The following is a 19573-nucleotide window of genomic DNA, read 5'->3' as shown; positions in this document are numbered from 1 at the left end:
AACTCTGAGATACTGTACTGCCCTACACATTTGTAAAAATGCAAACACAATTTGGGTTGGTCTTTCACAGTTCAGTCCACTTCCTGTGTAGCTTGGAAGAATTTGGTAACATGTGCCTCTGAGCATATGGTGAAAGAATAAATGTTATTACTATTGTCATGCCTAGCCTCGAACTAGTATTAGGCATGGAATCCTCAGAGGATGAACCAGATACCACACAAGTCAAGGACTTTGAGGAGCAGGCAGGGCCCCCTGTATCCAGTGCTGAGGATCCCCCTGGGGGGGCAAAATGCAAACACAATTTGGGTTGGTCTTTGAAAGACCAACCCAAATTGTGTTTGCATTTTTAGAAATTTGTAGGGCAGTACAATATCTCAGAGAGGAGGTCAGGTCTCCTGCTCCTCTGGTGCATTCACTATAGCTGCCCAATTTCCCTATTTTTTAAAGTTTGATAGAAATACCTGTTGGCTATAGGTACATTCCTAAACTGCAAAGTTTTTTTTGCCTATTAGTGAATTAAGATTAGCTCCCTGGGCATTATATCATGTTGGATTTGTCAAAATTGTTTCTAACTATAGTAGCTGCTAATGCAGATGGAACCAGTCATTTAGAAAGCTACTGATTTACATTTTGCTATTAAGTTAAAAACTCACTTGGATCTATCTGCAGGGCTGCACAATATTTGGACAAAAAAAAATCCAATAAAACAGGAGATTAAATATAATTTAAAGCCATAATTTAAATTCTAAAAGCTTGTTTAATAAAGTTGTGCCCTCCAAATAGTCAGGAAGTTCTTTTGAGTATTCCTCTGAGTGCTCATGCAAGAGCTTCAGAAGCTCCTCTTCCTGGCCTCCTAAGCTGACAAGATCTTAAGTGGAGGCCGGTGGTGTCTATAAGTGAAGTTGTATTCTGTCCTGTAGTATGGGAAATCTTCCATATCACTTGAGCTACATATTAATGTAGATAAAAAAGTAGAATATGTATATTTTAATTTAGAAAATGGAAATAATTTGGAGCAGGCCTTTAATTTACCAGCTGGTAAAAGGGGTTTTGTTTAAGAAATGGCAATGGGCTAAATGGATAAGATTTTATTTTTGTACATGAGTTTGGTGTCTGCAGTTTTCTCCACTAAAACATGGAGTGTGTGTGTTTGTATTAGAATGATGGCTTTAACCATAAATAATATGAATGAACTATGCTAGTGGATTTTGTATTTTATATTTAATTCATGCTTTATATTAAATGTATTAGCATGAGCTCACTCTGTATGAGAGGTGGACAATATAAATAATAGCCTTTGTAATCTATGGCAAACGGTTGCTAAATTTTGCCAGGAATTATCAGCTGCCTGTAATAAGCAAACATGATTATAAATTAGGCCTGGAGAACTTCAGGCCCAGGGGCCAAATGCAGCCCTCTTAGCCTCTGTATCTGACCCTTGAGACTCTTCCCATGCCACATCCTCTCCTTAGGCAACACTCCTCACTGGCCTTGCTTCGCACCCTCCTTGAATGTTTTTTACCTGGTTAAAATGTGTCCTTGAACTCCTGATAATGCCTCTTGTCTGGATGGAGGGCAGAGAGGAGTGTGTGAGTGCGTACAGGAACTAGCCTATTGTACAAAGGTAAAAAAAATTACATTCGTTGCTTCATCTATTTTTCTTCTGGTCCTGCCAACGACTGACATGTAGTCTCTGGGACACTACCCAGAAGGAATTGTGGCCCTCAGGCTGAAAACGGTTTCCCATTCCTGTTATAAGCAGAGGCCACTTCCTCTGTATCACTGAGGAAAAAAGTGAATGGCTTTATATTTTCTGTAGGTGCACGTGGGTTAAAGTTTTGTCACTGAAATGCTTTATAACTAGCCACGGGAATAGTTGCTATGTCTCTTGTCACCTGAGTCTGTTCATGTAGGCAGGTCTTTTCCAAAGGAAATCTGCTAGTTATAAAGAGTGATATAAAATGTTCTCTGGTAATACAGGAAGGCCAGATTAGATCCAGATTTGGTCCCAGCACATTTTGTTCTAGCCTGTGAGATGACAGGCTTAGTTAGAACAGGAGCCCTGCAATTTTGACCAGATGACTAGCAGCACAGATAGGGTATTAGGACAGGGACTCGGCTTCCAGCTGATTATTGCCCTTCCTGTAATTGCTTTTCCCTTTCTATTTCCTTTCAGGAGGCTTTAATTGGTTGAATGCAGTGGGAGGATCACACCGGGAAGAGGGGACGGAGGTCCTATTCATGGTTAGTGACCCTTTCATGCTTTCAATCTTTAGAGCTTCCTGATTTTTGGTGAGTCTTGAGTGATTTGCCTTCCCCTTTTTAGAAAAGGGAGAGATTTATGGGGTGCCATAAATCTCCTGTGGCTTATTTTTATTCCTAAAATGTATATCCACATTTATACAAAGGGACCAATCTTAGTCAGTAGGATAGTCAGAACAGAATTAATCTTAATTATTTAAGGTGACCAGGCTGGGAAAGACATTTCTCTGCCTAAAACCCTGGAGAGCTGCTGCTGATCAGAATGGACAGTATTGGGATAGATGGGCCAATGATCTGACTTGGTATAATGCAGCTTCATATGTAAATATATTTTCCCACATAATTAGTTACTGCGCCCATGCATTGTACTGATGTGGGGAATCTCAGATAAGATATGCCTCGTTATGTAGAAGCTAAGCAGAAATGAATAGCCCAAGTTTGCCCTAAAGCCTTCCCCAGATAAAATGCTGAATATTCTTCAGTAGGGTTATCCTGATAATTCAGTGGCCTGGTGTAGATATAAAGGTGGCCTTCCAAAAGAACATGCAAATGGGCATCCTCATAGACATGTACCACCTCCTCCTTGCACCCTCTGGAGTTCCCCAATGTTGACCAATAATTTTGCATTACATAAGCATCAGCACAAGCCTCTAGGTATATTGTACTCTTGTGGCTTGTGAAAGAAATATGAAGCAGTTTTCTTCTCCTCTAATATGCTAAGGAAGATGCAGAGATACAAGTACACCTCTTGTAGAGAGCGTCTGTAGTACTTTGATATATGGATAGTGTCTTCCTTGTTCAAAATATTTGTAGGCTGCCCAGTGCTCTGTGTCCTGGAGAAAATGCTCCTTGATGAGATTTCTTCTAAGTTAATAGGATGCTGAAATGATATGATGTTAACTTGCTTTGACTAAGGTCCTCCTGTACCCCACAAATGGTATTTTAAAGTGCTTTTCTATCCTGAGACAGAAATATCTAGTAAGAAAGCTGACATTTTTCAGAATATCACATCAATACCAAGTAGTATTATCTTAATTTGAGTGTTTCAGCTTTCTTTCTAAATAATGTTCTTGACTATATGTAGATGATATGCAAAGAACTGCCTCTTTCATGCTTATGTAGAAAACTAAGCAGGGATCCCAAAAAGTTACTGTAGGCAAGCCATACAGCTTGTGCAAATCTGGTGGAATTTTTTCCTTTGAACTGCAGTCTTCTATATCGTATCAGAGACTGCTTTGTCTTCTGTACAATATCAGAAACCCTCTGTTTCGGAAGTAGCTTGCCATACAGCATGGAGGTGCGGGAGATGGCTGTGACTGAAACAGTTCCAAATGTCATAAGGCAACTAGGACAAGTTGCACGATTCTTGAGAAAAGTGATGACATATGAGCTCTTGATGTGACACTATGAGCGAGAGAGCTAATTGTAAAAAGAAAGGGTCAGTAAGAGAAGAGGAAACAATATTACATGTGTGTGTGTGAGAGAGAGAGACACACACACTTATATATATTCCACTTGTGCAAGTGCTTTTGAAAATGAGCCTAATACTCATATTCCTTATGCCAGGATAGCAAACATGGTGCCCCAGATGTTATTGGATTATGACCCCATCATCTCTGACCATAGGCTTTCGTGGCTGGGGCTAATGGTAATTGTTAGTTCAACAACATTTATAGGGCATCATATTTATTTTTTGTTGTTATGTGCCTTCAAGTCGATTATGACTTATGGCGACCCTATCAGTCGGTGACTTCCAATAACATCTGTCATGGACCACCCTGTTCAGATCTTGTAAGTTCAGGTCTGTGGCTAGCTCTCCCTAATATGCAGATGCTGCAGAGGATTAGCTTACAAAAAAAAGTGGTTTTTTTTTTTACAATAATTTTTATTCAAATTTTCATAAAACATAGAAAACAAAATCATAAAACATTCAAAGACAAAAAACAAAACAAAACAAAAATGATTAAACAAAAAAAAAAAAAAATGTTGACTTCCCATTTGTCACATATCAAATCAGTTATAGGTCTACAATATATAACAATCCTGTCTCTTAAATCATATTATAAAATCACTTTCCTCCAGTAGTTATCTTAATTAATCATCAAATCTCATAAACATTACTTTATTCTTTCCACAAAAAGTCAAAGAGAGGTTTCAATTCTTTAAGAAATATATCTATCAATTTTTCTCCAAATAAACATGTCAATTAATCCATCTCGTTAATAATTATAATAATCTTATTGTCATAACCATAGTCCAAATAAACATTTCGATTAATCCATCTCATCAGAATCTGTTAGGTCCAATAATTTCAATAGCCATTATTCCATTATCCCTATTAGTTCCATCTTCCATCTTCAATAGTCCTGTTAAGTCCAGTAATTTCAGTGTCCAATCTTCCATTATCAGTATTCCATAATAATCTTACTGTTGTAGCCATAGTCATATAATAAGAGTCTGATGGGAATTTCCTCTATCCCAAATATTTTCTTGCCATCCATTCTGAATAAGTTGCTGAAATACTGTTGTAAAGTCATATCTGTGTTCTTCTTTTTTACAAAATGCACTGGCTCATCTCTTAAGAGTTTTTCCATTGTCACATGGCTGCAGTTAATTCCATAGATTTTCTCTATATCAAGCTCCATCACATCATTCCAGTCCAGAAGATTATCCAAGCCATCGATAACTTTATCTCTAATATCTTCATTAATTTCTTCAGAGATAACGTTAAATTCCAAACAGTAGATTTTATTTCTAAAATCCATAAACTCCAGATCTTTTTCCAATTCCACATTTGTTCCAATCTCCAGGGCTTGTATCTTCCCTTTATTTTTTCTTTTCTCATCTCTGATCTCATTCTCCTCTCTCACAGGATCCCCTATTTCTTTAAGCTCCTGCGTCATTTTGCTCAGTTCAATTTTCAGCTCCTTACTACCCTGTCGCAGGGTTTGTTTCGTTATCTCAATCTCATCCATTATTTTCTGAAACATAATTACTTCCAGATTCTCAGCCACTTTCTTGATTGCCATTTTTAAAACCACGAAAACCAAGCAAAACAAAAATAAAGAAGAACCACTTCTTATTTCAGCAACAATTGGGTTAATATTCCAGGCTTGATGACATCAGAGTATAAACAGAGCAACCTGCCTTATCTCTCTATGTTCAAGAATGCAAAACAAATTTAGTTCCCAGCATCAAAACAGTTAGTGGCGTCGTGAAGAAGCAGATTCGTCAAAATAAAAAAGACCAAAAAGAGAATAGTCCCAGACAATATAATATTCCTCGGAATAGAAATCAGGAATAGAAATCCCTCTTCTGTTTATTATCTTTAGAATGCACTTCCAGGACAGCTTTTTGCGACAGAAACAGAGATAAGCTGTTAATTTCGTGAATAACAGAGAAGAGCTATATCTCACCCAGAAGTTGTCCAAAGCCGATCAATCTGACAAATCTCCTTTTGCTGCAACAATTTAAACCAAGTAAAAAAAATAATAGAAAGAAGGGTGCTTGCCTGTTAGTCCGTTCTCTCTTTAAAGAAAAGATAAACGTATCGCTTAAGCAGATAGAGCTTGTTAGGAAGTCCGTCCGGCATTGTTGGCTGGACCTTATCTCATAAATTAATGAAATCCAGTCCTCCCAACAAAAACAGGCTTTTGAGGTTGATCTCTACGTTTCTCCCTGCCTGGGAGAAATTTCATCAGTCAAAAAAAAAAAATGTTCTGACTGATTTATATCTGAATAAGCTTCTTTTGAGGCGGGAGCCCGTCCCAAAAGCAGGCACAAGCGAAGTCACCCTTCCCGGAAGTCTCACAAAAAAAAGTTTTGAAGGTTGTATAACATAATTAGAGCAGCTGTGTTTCAATTGTATTATTATTAGTAGTAGTATTTATTATATTAGTATTATTATATCCTGCCCAGGGCAGAAAAGACGTTTACAACAAAACATTTTAATAAGATGTACTAGGGTGATGGTTACATACATTTAGAATAAGATAGGAGTAGGAGGGAGTAGAATAAGATAGGGGTAGGAGAGAGCGATGACTGCAATCAGATGTTTAATCCAGCAGGAAAATGCATAAGAAAAACAACAACACAATTTGATCAGGACCTCTTTGCTTTAGAAATAATATATGGTTGACCACAAGGGTGAGTAGCAGTTGGATCTGGCTTAAAAAGAGGCAGTATTGGTACCTGAATCAAATGCATTGGGTTGAGGTACATAGGACTGATGCTGTTTGGCACTTTCTGGCTTACTTTAATAACCAAAGCATTATCATTCAGTTGTATTCTCTTTCATCTTTATGGAATGCAGGTGGAGTGGTAGGAAAAAGGAATTCCAGAAACGTACAGAAGATAGTAGCAAGCTCTTGGAAAGCTTAATCTTTTTAACATTGAGGCTTAAATATTTTAACACTGAGGGTATGTGTGCCTGCTATGTTGTGGTTTTTATCCCATTAACTGTTGTCTGACCCAATGTTAATGCTAGATGGAGATTGAAGTTGACCCCAGTAGATTTTCTTACCTCAAAGGGTAAGAACTGAAGCTCCCCAGAGGCAGATACAAGTAGATAATACTTGGTGCAACTATAAGGTAATGGTGTGAACAGTCTACCTATTACATACTATTTGCAACTGATAGTAAGCTGTTCATCCTTTTATCAAGATAATAAAATACTAAGAGGTGAGTGTGTGTGCATTTGTGTGTGTGTACTGTGAGCTGGTTACGTACCAGCACACATCAGCCTGTGAATGCTTCACATGTCTGTTCCTGTGTCTGGGATCTCATTGCCACATTTTCTTTACTAAAAGAGTTTCAGTCTGTTCTATGACCCAACCATATGGGGAGCAACAGTGCAGACATAGCCTGAGGTTAGGAAAAAAAACTGATTTTGGGACAGCAATATGGGTGGGGCACAATGCAAACTTCAGTTTTTAGGGGGCTTTCTAACCAGAAAAGTAGTTGCTCTCATCATTCATCCTTTAGTCAGGAGATTTCTGGCATTTCCGTGATTTTGCCCTTCTGGTATAGGTGTGCTGGTGATGAATTGGTTTATTGGTGAATTAAGCCCAACACTGGATTATGAGAAGCAATTATGAAATTAACATTAATTTTTCAGAATTAATTAATTAGTTGGAATAATTTTACTTGCTGATTGTGTAAAATGTGTTCTTTTCAAATCTCTGCAGGCAGTATCTAAAGCAGGAAAGCTTGGACAAAAAGCGGAAGGAATTTGATACCAATGGCTGGATGCAACTGAATAAGCGGAGCCAGGTGTGTTGGACCTATATAGCTGACCGCATAAGCACCTGAGATGATCATACCTATATCAATTTTCATAAATTAAGGGTTAGTCTTGAAACTGTCTGGACAGCCTCTCTCATGTGAATGCACAAGATTGAGGTTCCTACATTGTCCCCATTGGCTATTCAGAGTCCTTATATGTTAGACGTTGTGCTCACCTAACTTATGCAGTCTCCAACAGCAGTTTTGACTGAACAAGCGGGCTAAGGTTGGAGCCTCCACCCAAGACTTCTTAGGGCTTGGGAGACAGGAATTGGGAGTTCAACTGTGGATTGTCTTTATATTATTTTTTAAAATATTTATTCTGTATACATTCCTTTCTTATGTATACAAGTTACACATGTGTCTAGCCTCAGCCAGTAGATCAGAATCATATAAGCCAGGATCAAAGTCTGGACAAGTTACAAGCACATAATGGCGTACATAATGCTTGTAATGGGTTCACCAGTATGTTTCCTATTTGTTATAGCTCAGGATTATATATCAGACTTATACAGCAGTATACATTGCAATATACTGTTCACATATCTGAAAGTATAATGTGCTTTTAATTCAAACGTACACATTATATAAGTTACATTGCAATATTTGCGAAGTTACATTGCAAGGAATCAACATCAAACAAGTTACATTCCCCTGTTAGTATATTTCTGTTTCTTATCCATAACAGAACCATCTCACCCTTGTGGGAGGTAGACCTCTGGCTATCCGTAGCAGCAAGCATAACAGCAGTGTGTTTTCGGCCAAGTCTCAAGGGAGATCAGCCCCTACTTGGGTACAATCCTCTCTTTATATAGGAATTTATTAAGGCTGTGACCTTGCTGAACAGCTGTACATTCTGAGCTGCATCATTTACAGTCCATTACTGATGGCAGATACATATATAATAGTCAAATTCCAACTAGTTGGTAAAATAGTTAAAGGCAGATGTTGTCCACACCATATAAGGAGCTTCCTCCTGTGATGCAGCTCATAGAAACCATTATCTCCTTTGTTTATACAAGCAAGAGCACATTGGCTGTCTGCCCAGAAATTAATAAGGATGGGGAACAACAACTTTCTCCAGTTTAAACTTTCTAAGGCTTGACTGTATACTGGCTGAGGGGGTCTGCATACCTGGATGTGTAATAATCTATACATTAGGATTAATACATACATTATAAACTCTTAGATGGGAAATTTGCATACATTAGACATGAGGCCACCCCATAACAGTCTGTACAGTAGGGCCCCGCTAATACAGCGGGTTAGGGACCAGGCCCCCGCCATAAAGTGGAAATTGCCGTAAAGTGGAACCCCATAGACTATAATGGGCCGCGTTGCGCGAAAATGTCGCGAAAGCGTCACAAAATGTCGCAAAATTGGCTTTAAAATGGGGAATTTCCCCTGATTGAAAGCTGCCGCATCAGCGGAACGCTGTAAAGCAGGGCCCTACTGTAAATGAAAGACATATTTTTCACCTTGTCCATGACTCTTAGATTTTTGAATGTAGCTGTCAGACCAGGGGTGGCCTGATGTAGCCTGCCAAGCCACTGCAGGTGGTCCACTAGCACCTGGCAAAATTAGACACCTCTTATCTCCACTGCAGTGCTGAGCTGAGAGGCCAGTGCTGTAATGGAGAAATTGCCTTGTCTCGGTTCGGTGCATGTGCACACACACTCACATTATGAGGGTATTTGTGCTGTGTGCTCTGTGTGGGGGTTTGGGTGTTCTGCATTTGTATGCTGTGTGGTATAGGTATGCATGTGAATGGCATGTGGGCCTTGGAAGCTTGGGCAGCCTTGAATGCATCCCTTGGGCCCAAAAAGGTTAGCCGTCCCTATGTTAGAGAACAATAATATGTACTGTGGGAAAATGTGAGAGTGATAGATATGCCTAGCTGTAAAGGTGTCGCTCTCACAATTGCTTGTGATTAGAGGTTCCATGTATACACAAGTCTGGTGCCTGTAGCAACTCTTCCAACAACTCTGCAGGCATCAACCACTGGAGAGGTCATGTCCAAATGTCTCCTTCCTCCATCTTTGGAACAAGAAGAGCTGCCATCAGTGCTTGTTCTCTTGCTTCCCAATAGCACCTCACTTCTGACACAAAAGAATACGAGTCCTGATTGTTTCCCTTCCTGATCTTCACTGCTCTAGCCTCCAGGTGAAAAAGCAGGGAAGGCAGCCAATGACAGAGAACAGGGAAAGGAAACAGCGGGGAGTGATTTCTTCCTTCCCAGAAAAAGAAGTGGAGAGCAAGTTGTAGCCATTCTCTCATTGCATGGAGTGAGGAGGGAGCAGGAAGGGGGGCACCTCTAGCCATAGGTGCCTGTAACAGGTGTTGGGATTCACAGTGACTAAAAACATTCAGTGGTCTTGGTGTATGAGCAGAGCTGTCCCATATTCCTATCTGTTTCATTGTCAGCTAAGATGAAGTATTTCCAATCTTGCTGTCTTTGCCTTCATCTTGGTTGAAATGATATTGGCTCATTTGTTCCCATTAATGCTGAAGATGTGCTCATTCATGGTGAGGTTTTCTACATTTCTTGCACCTTTCATTGGCCTGTGCAGTTTATAGCACGAGGCATTTGATGAAGCTAATGTGAGGTTTGTCTTCTAAATAGAGGGCTGGGTTTGTTTGTCTTTGAAAGGAGATCCCTCAACAGATGAATGGCAGTGACTGTGGGATGTTTGCCTGTAAATATGCTGACTGCATTGCCAAAGACAAACCAATCAACTTCACTCAGGTAAGTAGGCCACACTGGCTTTGGGCACAGTGTCATCCTGTATTATCATAATGGTGTCTTTTAATCTTAGTTGTTCCAAAAAGAAACCAATTCTAAACTAAGGAAATGCAAGCTCTGTAATCAGAAGAAGAAAACTCAAAGTAAATTTCCATGTATTTGCTTATGGTGTACAAGTCAGATTGCAAGATTTGGTTTTGAGCATAACTGCATGGGAATAATTGTGCTGCAAGAGAGGGAGCTAGTGAAGGGAAACTAGTTTTTCTCTGTAGCAAGATGTTTAAATTTGGGTAGTGAGGCAGAACTTTGTGATACTGATAAGCAAGTTATGCCCTATACTACTAAAGGTAATTCCAGGATTATAACCCGTATAAATGGTCAACAACTATTTTTATGGTGACAGTAAGACTACTTTTTCATTTCTTTGTTACACTGCCAGCAGCTTGTTTAAAAGTGTGGCATAAGTGCCTGCTACATGATGGCATTGTATTACGACCACCCTCTTCTGTTAATCTGTTTGGTGTCTATTTAAGGTGTGGTCCCCTTTCTTCACAATTCTCATTCCACCAACAGCAGACCAGGTATGCTGCACAATTGGTGCTTGCAGCATCAATAGAAGTGTTATCTATATCTTAGGGACACACACAATTGAGAATGTGGGGCTAGGATTGCCAGATCAAACTTGAAAAGTGCCTTGTGTTTTTAAGAAGCAGTCCAAGGCTTGGTATTAACCCCAGCTTTGTATTTGAGGCACAGAACACTGGAATGTAAGTGCCTCAGTATGAATGTGTAGTTTACAGTTTGCTGGTGTGTATTAAAGGATTACGTTGCTGTCATTTTAAGCAGTGTTAATGTCATTATTATATTTTGTTCTGTTAAAGCAACACATGCCTTATTTCCGGAAGCGGATGATCTGGGAGATCCTCCATCGCAAGCTGCTGTAACTGCATGCCAGATGCAGGACCCTACAGAGACTTAGAACCAGGCCTTTGACCTCCTCGGCCATCTCCTAAATGGGCAGCATGGGTTTCCTACTGAAGCTTATTAGACTGTACAAAACATTTTGGGTTTTTTTTAAAATGAATTCTATTTCACGGAGCAGTGTGCCATGGAACCTTTTCAGAAGCACACTTGCCTTTTTCTATCTTGAAATCCTATTTTTTACAAGTCACGTTGGGAGACACTGAGGAATGCAGACTTTCACCTTCAAGGAGATTTCTCTTTTTACAGTTTCTGCCCTTTCAAAATGGTCGCCTCGTGCAAACAACTTGAGACCTGCCATGCTTCAACTGTGTGGGGCATTTGTACCATTGTACTGTATTTATTTCACATCATTCAATAAGGGCAGTGTTACATGTTACAATTGCTGCATGTAGTCTTTCACAACAAATGTCATATGGAAGTAAAACATGCATGTCCATATGTGTCTGGGGAAACCTGATTGCATGCATGTGTGTATGTGTGTTATTTGTACATGTTGCTGCAGATAACATAGATATTTCCACAGCAATCATAACATGTTGTGATATTGCCCCGGTTCTTAAATTATTAGGTGGAAATGGAATTCCTTGAGAATGGAAGTTCTAATACAGTGGTCTTCAACCTTGGGTCCTCAGATGTTGCTGGTCTCTTAACTCCCATCAACCCCAGTCAGCTTAACTAATGGTCAGGGATGGTGGGAGTCCAGCAACATCTGGGAACCCAAGGTTGAAGAACAGTGCTTAATAGACACTAGCAGATGAGAACAGCTTGTAGCACTTTTCACCATAATGGTGACCTTCTCTTCAGTTCTGTAACAAGAGATGGTAAATGGAAGATGAGCAATCCCTTTTCTTTTATGCTCAAGCAGAGGAGCTTTCTAGCATTCAAAACCCATTCTCTCCTCATGAATTCTTAATTAATTCTCTTCTGACTCGAAATCCAGGGCCAACTATCTACCATTGGAAAGGTGAGGCAACTGTCAGCAGAGGTGTCCTGTATCCAGAGCTGTCATCTTAGCTGTCTCCTCCACAACTGACTCTTCAAATCAGACTGTAGAGCTGCAGACTGTGATGTACTTTTGGGGCCTTATGCCGAAATGCCTGGGGTCAGACCCTATAAAAGCCAGCATTTCCCCCCTAACTACATTATTGGCCTATTAGCAGACTATGAGGAAATGCTGACATTAGGAAAGATTGTTGCATTCTTAATACAGAATTGGATTTGTAAGCAACTAAGCTGCTACAAGTTGGATGGATGCTTATCTGGCAGATGATGTTATTGATCATCAAGCTCTTTGTAGAGTATAGATACAATATGACGTTTAAAGCTTTTTTATAATATTGGTAAGCTGTTTTATACCATATATATATTTATAAACCTTTCTCAATGGTGCAGCAGTGAACAAATAAGTGTCTGGGTTTTACAGCTCTTCTCCTATGTTTTGTTTTAACTCCTACCACTGAATTGGAAGCCTGACAGTCTCTTTTTCCCTCTTGCACCCCTTTCTGCTTCTGTTCCAGATAGACATTAATGATGGAGTGAAGGACCTCCTCAATTGAAATGCTCCCTGCTTTTATGCATTGATGCAGGACAGTATATAAATTCTATTTAATTTCTGTATGTAACAATGTAAGCTGCCTGCCACCCACAGCTTTATATTTACATACAAGCAGGTAGATCTTTTACAGAGCCCAAAGCACTTTGAGTCTCGCCGATTGGTGTAACTTCTAGTTAAATATGATAGGCACTGAAAAATCTCAGATCCCACTGAAAGATCTCCTATTCCACTGACCCATACTACTGTCCTCTGTACACAATTTCTGTGCAACTTATATTTGTTTCAGTGGGAACCCACTGTAAGCTCCATTTATATTCATGGACATGGTACAGCAGCTATATTTCGTATCTCTACCTGCTGTCATCTAACCAAGGTGGGATGCAGTTGGAATTCAGGTGTAAATGATGTAGGACTATTTACTAAGTTCATATGCCAGACATACCTCTTGATGTACCTTTTTTTATTCTAAAGAATAAAAAAAGTCCTCTTGTATTTTTGCCATCAGATAGGGAACATTTTATATATTCTGTACCTGTAAAAAATAGTTTTGTACAAATTTCATTGCACTTCCTTAAGTCGTGCTCTTCCTAGACAAGTTTGTACCTTTTTTTGCTGTGTGTTTTTTATACCAGTCTCTTTGGTAACCTTTTTTTCTATGTTTTTCTCCAAGTGATGATCTAAAAAATCTGTATTTTTTTTAGTAATGTGTTCTTAAATAAACCCAGCTGTTTAAAAAAATGTAAACAAAAATCTGAAGTCTGGTCTATGGCATCATTTTCCCGCCCCTTTTCTCTTATTGGGATCTAGGGCAGAGACACACATTATCAGAAATGAAGGGCTACTACCCAAGCAGCCCCTTGTCAAATTCTTTCCCCACACTTCCTCTGTAACTTGCATTATAAAATTTATTTTATTCTGCTGGCTGTTCTCTTCCCCTACATATCACTAGCTGGTGGGATTGAGGAAATATTCAGCAGAATGAAATTGGGACATAGAATCATAGAATAGTACAGTTGGAAGGGGCCTACAAGGCCATCAAGTCCAACCCCCTGCGCAGGGCAGGAATCCACATCAAAGCATTCCCAACAGATGGCTGTCCAGCTGCCTCTTGAATGCCTCCAGTGTCGGAGAGCCCACTACCTCTCTAGGTAATTGGTTCCATTGTCGTATGGCTCTAACAGTTAGGAAGTTTTTCCTGATGTCCAGTTGAAATCTGGTTTCCTGCAACTTGAGCCCATTCTGTGTCCTGCACTCTGGGACGATCGAGAAGAGATCCCGACCCTCTATGTGACAACCTTTCATGTACTTGAAGAGTGCTATCATATCTCCCCTCAGTCTTCTCTTCTCCAGGCTAAACATGCCCAGTTCTTTCAGTCTCTCCTCATAGGGCTTTGTTTCCAGTCCCCTGATCATCTTTGTTGCCCTCCACTGAACCCGTTCCAGTTTGTCTGCATCCTTCTTGAAGTGCGGAGACCAGAACTGGACGCAGTATTCAAGATGAGGCCTAACCAGTGCTTAATAAAGGGGAACTAGTACTTCACGCGATTTGGAAACTATACTTCTGTTAATGCAGCCTAATATAGCATTTGCCTCTTTTGCAGTCACATCACACTGTTGGCTCATATTCAGCTTGTGATCAACGACAATTCCAAGATCCTTCTCACATGTCGTACTGCTGAGCCAAGTATCCCCCATCTTAAAACTGTGCATTTGGTTTCTTTTTCGTAGGTGTAGAACTTTGCATTTATCCCTGTTGAATTTCATTCTGTTGTTTTCAGCCCAATGCTCCAGCCTATCAAGGTCCCTTTGAATTTTGTTTCTGTCTTCCACGGTGTTAGCTATGCCCTCCAACTTTGTATCATCTGCAAATTTGATAAGCATGCTTTGTACCTCATCCAAGTCGTTAATAAAAATGTTAAAGAGCACTGGACCCAGGACCGAGCCCTGTGGTACCCCACTCGTTACTTCTGCCCCATTTGAGAAGGAACCATTGATAAGCACTCTTTGAGTACAATTCTGGAGCCAACTGTGGATCCATCTGATAGTTGTTTTATCCAGCCCACATTTAGCTAGCTTGCTAATCAGAATATCATGGGGCACTTTGTCAAAAGCTTTGCTGAAGTCGAGATATAGTATGTCCACAGCATTCCCACAGTCTACAAGGGAGGTTACCCGATCAAAAAATGAGATGAGATTAGTTTGGCAGGATTTGTTCTTCATAAATCCATGTTGGCTCCTAGTAATCACTGCATTGCTTTCAAGTTGCTTACAGATTGACTCCTTTCTAATCTGCTCCAGAATTTTTCCAGGGATTGATGTTAGGCTGACTGGTCTGTAGTTCCCCAGTTCCTCCTTCTTGCCCTTTTTGAGGATAGGGACAACATTAGCTCTCCTCCAGTCATCTGGCACTTCACCGGTCCTCCATGATTTTGCAAAGATAATGGACAGCGGTTCTTAGAGTTCTTCAGCCAGTTCCTTCAATACTCTAGGATGCGGTTTATCGGGCCCTGCCGATTTGAACTCGTTCAAAGTGATTAGGTATTCCTTGACCATTTGTCTATCAATCTCAAGCTCCAATCCTGCCCCTTCTACTTCATGTTTCCTGGGAGGGTCATAGACCCTTTTTTGGGAGAAGACTGAGCCAAAGTAGGAATTGAGGACTTCTGCCTTTTCTTTGTCATCTGTTATCATTTTGCCATCCTCATTGAGTAGCTGTGCCACCATTTCTTTTCTCTGACTTTTACTATGGACATACCTGAAGAAAGCTTTTTTGTTGCTTTTAGCATCCCTCGATAGCCTCAGCTCATTCTCAGCTTTAGCCTTTCTGACACCATCCCAGCAATTCCGTGATACCTGCCTGTACTCTTCCTTTGTGGCCTGGCCTTCTTTCCACTTCCTGTATGTGTCTTTTTTTGTTTTCAGGTCATCTCTAAGCTTTTTGTGAAGCCACATTGGCTTCTTCTGCTGTTTCCCCCCTTTTTTCCTTGTTGGAATTGCTTGCCATTGCGCTTTTAGAATTTCCTTTTTCAGAAACTCCCACCCATCTTGGACTCCTTTTCTCATTAGGGTGGCTTGCCATGGAACCGTACTTACAATTGTTCTGAGTGTATTAAAATCAGCTTTCCTGAAGTCCAGGGTGCGCGTATGGCTACTCTCAGCTTTTGGTTCTGTTAAAATCAAGAATTCAAGTATGGTGTGGCCACTTTCCCCCAGAGTTCCCGTAACTGCCACTTCATCCACCAAATCATCTCTACATAAACAACTACAACATGTTACAGAAAAGGAGGGAGAGACTTGATCCAGGGCAGCCTTTTCGGTGGCAGTCCTGTGTCTCATCCTGCATATAAGCACAGGGTTGAACAGTGAAGAGACTAAAACACAAAAGCCTATTAGATAACCAGCTTGGTTTTTCCCTTGCTCTGGTAGTCACATTCACATTTTAAATGTTGTACATGAGACTGCTTCTGAAGACATGTTTGGAAATTTCAACTGGTGCTGAATATGGCAGTGAGTTCTAACTGGGATTACATGTTATAAAATTACTTTTCTCGCCTTTGATGGCTTCCAATATGCTTGCAGGCCCAACTGAAGTGCTAGTTTTGACCTATAAAGTCATATGTGGCTCAGGATGTCAGTACCTTAGTAAAGCCCCTTCCTCTATCTGCCTACCCATGCTTTAAGATTGTCAACAGGCCTAAATTACTCAGGTCCCAAATATCTGAAAGATTGCCTCCTTTCCTTCAGACCATCTCAAGTGTCAATATCAGCAGAGGGGCTTGTCTTGACAGTTGGTGGCCTGGGAGAGATGGCATTCTCCATGGCAGCCCCTGAGGTATGAAATTCCCTCTCTACAGAGGTGTGTCTTGCACCTCTATTATGTAGTTTCCATTGTATGCTGACACTACACCTTTTTACCCTGACCTTTGATACGTACGTTTTTTAAATTTAAGACCTACCCTATTCTTGTGATTGTAATTAGTTTTATTTTTTTAATATTGTATTTTTCAGTTGCTGTAACCTGTCCTGGGAGTCTATGGTAAAGAGTGGGTAAGAAATCAAATAAATAATAGTAACACTGGCTTGAGGCATTCAGAGCAATATGGAGATGACTTCTCAGATCCTCAAGATGTGGCCTCTGGCAATCTTCCTGACAGGTTGTTTTGATTCACCCACCCTTGGATAGGGAGGAGAACTGAAGACAACAAATTGGAAGATGCCCAAAGTCCTTGACTGTTCTTGTTTGAGAAGTCTCCCCTCGCTCCTTTGCAAAGTTACTTCAGTACTACAATTCTGAGCTACGTCTCAGATCCTCAGCAGCAGTCTTCCAGAGCTGCAGTAGTTTTCCCTCCAGTCAAACCCTCAGCTGAAGAGGTCCTCTTTCCTCAAGATTTCACTGACATCACTGACAGTGTTATAAGCAAGGTGCTACTGTTGGCTCAGCATTGTTTCTCGATGGACAAAATAAAAACCCTGCTGATGCATGTGCCTGTTGCCAGGCTCACCTCAGGAGCAATTGTCCCAAGAGATGGAGATTGCCAATCTTAGAGAGATCCCAACAGGAAAATTATTACAACTATTGCCAGTTTGTCCAGATGGGTGGCTCACTGTTGCAGTCAAGTAGACTAGAGCTTCTGGACCCTGACATGAACCTCCTGCTATATTCTGTTCAAGCTATATGAGCTGTAAGCCTGACCTTGCAGTTCTTCACTAGCCTGATCCACCAGGTGCATGTCTTGGCCAGGGCAGACAATACTGCTGGTCAAAGACCACACAAATTGTCAGGGGGCATTGGGTAGAGATTCCTCCATTGTGAGGCAAAGTTGGTCCTGATATGGGCAGAACTCAATCTTTAGTCCTTGTCTATAGATCATATCAAGGGCTTTTTAAAACTCTATGGCTGATTACCTGAGCAAGACGAACCTAGATCCTGAAGAATGGAGCCCTTCGGAGATAAAATCCAGGACTCTAATAAAGATTTGGCCAACCGGTGCTGAGGATCTTTGTCTCATGACTGAACAACAAAACTCCAAGATTTTGAACACAGGAAGGAGCCTTTCAATCCATTGAAGTCTATTTTGCTGAAACTCCTCTTCCTAAAAGTGGCATTCCTCATGCATGTTTTGAAACTGCAGACTCTTTTCATCAAGGATGATCTCTGTATATTTAAAAGGACAGTGCTGTTTTAAGTGTAGACCTTTCCTATATCCCAAAAATTCAGTTTTTCATCACTCCCAGGAATTAATCCTTTTCCCTATTCCTTGTCAACCAACTGAGAAGGCTTGACATAAACTACACTGATATCTACACTAGGAGAAGCAGGTCTTTCAGACACACAAACTACATGTGTGTTTCCTTTTAACCCTCCTCTACAGCATAAAGTATCCCAGGCCTTTGTAGTCCAGTGGATTGTGATATGTGAGGCTCAGCACCTGCCCAAGCTTCTTAAGATTACAGCCTGTTCTACTAGAATAGCTTTTATTGTTGGCTATTAAACCGAAGAAACAGAGGTTAAATTTCCACAAGTGAGCTACGTGGATTAGAAGCGAAAGTTGGCAGAGCTGGAGCCATCTTCAAGGACACGTTGCTATGCAACCTATCATCATCATCATCATCATTTTATTTGTATGCCGCCTTTCCACATAAAATTGTGCTCAAGGCGGCTTACAACAAGGTGAACAAAAATACATGTCAAAAACAATTGCAAAAACAATTTCCTAATAACAAAAAATAATAAAACAGTGACATAACAAATATAATAACCAAAAACAACTTTTCAACATTATGAACATAATAAAACAATTATTTAAAAACAAAAAGTAACCATTAACACCCCAAACCCCTAAAGAAAACCATTTACTGTATCTCCTACAAAACTTCATTTTTCAGAGGGGAGGCTTGTTTTGTATCAGCACATGTCTACTCAGAAGTACTTCTCACTGAGTTCGCTGGGGCTTACTCCCAATAAATTGGTGATAGGATTGCAGTAATCCTATCCCCTTATTTGAGAGTAAGCCCCATTAAACTCAATGAGACTTATTGTTGAGTAGACAGCATATAGGATTGCACTGTAACTCTTCTATTTGGCCAACAGTTACAGCATTTTCTTTGAAGGCGCACTTCATGTTGCAATCACATTTGAAATATACAATGTACAGTATGTACTACTGCAGATTTGCTGCTTTCCATAAGAGATGGTCAGGATTTTCTCCCTTTTCGTTTCTCTTCATTACAACGTCTTAGGTTGGGTTTCTGATTTCTCTTCTATTAGGTCTTTAAATCCCAACTTTTCCAGCGGTTCTTTGGACATAAGTTGCCTCTCCATTCTGCATTCTAAATATTCTTTTGATTCCTGTCTGCACAAAGCATTCTCAAACCTATTTTCCTTCAGACACTTCATGAATTTTTCTTTGAATGCTGTACATTCACCGAAATGATCCAAAGGGAAAGAGCCTTTGTCTGGTGGCCTCGGCTTGAAGCTTTTAGTCCCGAAGTTCATAGCCGTAGACATGGCGACGATCCTCTCCCCTGGCAGCCGCTGCGCCTATAACAACAACAGTAGTTCAACAACAGGGCCACAGGCTCTCTCTCCCTGCTGAACTCCTGTTGGACAAGGATCCATCCTGCACATGATAAAGCGCTGCAGTACAGGCAATACACTAATGTTGCAATCCTATGTACCCTTCCCTGGGAGCATGCTCTATTAAATACCGCCGATCTTACCTCTTAGCAAACAATGCACGTTACTC

General features: G+C 40.4%; 1 protein-coding gene across 4 annotated transcripts in view; it reads left to right on the top strand.

Moving 5' to 3' along the window:
* SENP1 (SUMO specific peptidase 1) overlaps positions 1-13878 on the top strand; it is a 38363-nt gene extending 24485 nt beyond the window's left edge. For 2 of the 4 annotated variants that reach the window (XM_061614717.1, XM_061614716.1), the window contains 3 exons: positions 7449-7533; positions 10196-10291; positions 11170-13878. In XM_061614717.1, coding sequence (XP_061470701.1) covers positions 7449-7533; positions 10196-10291; positions 11170-11232 — 244 coding nt within the window. In that variant the 3' untranslated portion in view covers positions 11233-13878. Of the gene's footprint in view, positions 1-2176; positions 2245-6574; positions 6698-7448; positions 7538-10195; positions 10292-11169 lie in introns of those variants that run through there. The other 2 variants (XR_009761177.1, XR_009761178.1) reach the window with 2 other exon arrangements.
* Positions 13879-19573: the final 5695 nt, after the last annotated feature.

This window comes from Rhineura floridana, chromosome 3 (genome assembly GCF_030035675.1).
Source record: "Rhineura floridana isolate rRhiFlo1 chromosome 3, rRhiFlo1.hap2, whole genome shotgun sequence".
Taxonomy (NCBI): Eukaryota; Metazoa; Chordata; class Lepidosauria; order Squamata; family Rhineuridae; genus Rhineura; species Rhineura floridana.
Note: the sequence above shows the minus strand (reverse complement) of the source record. Positions and strands in the feature narration are given on the sequence as shown.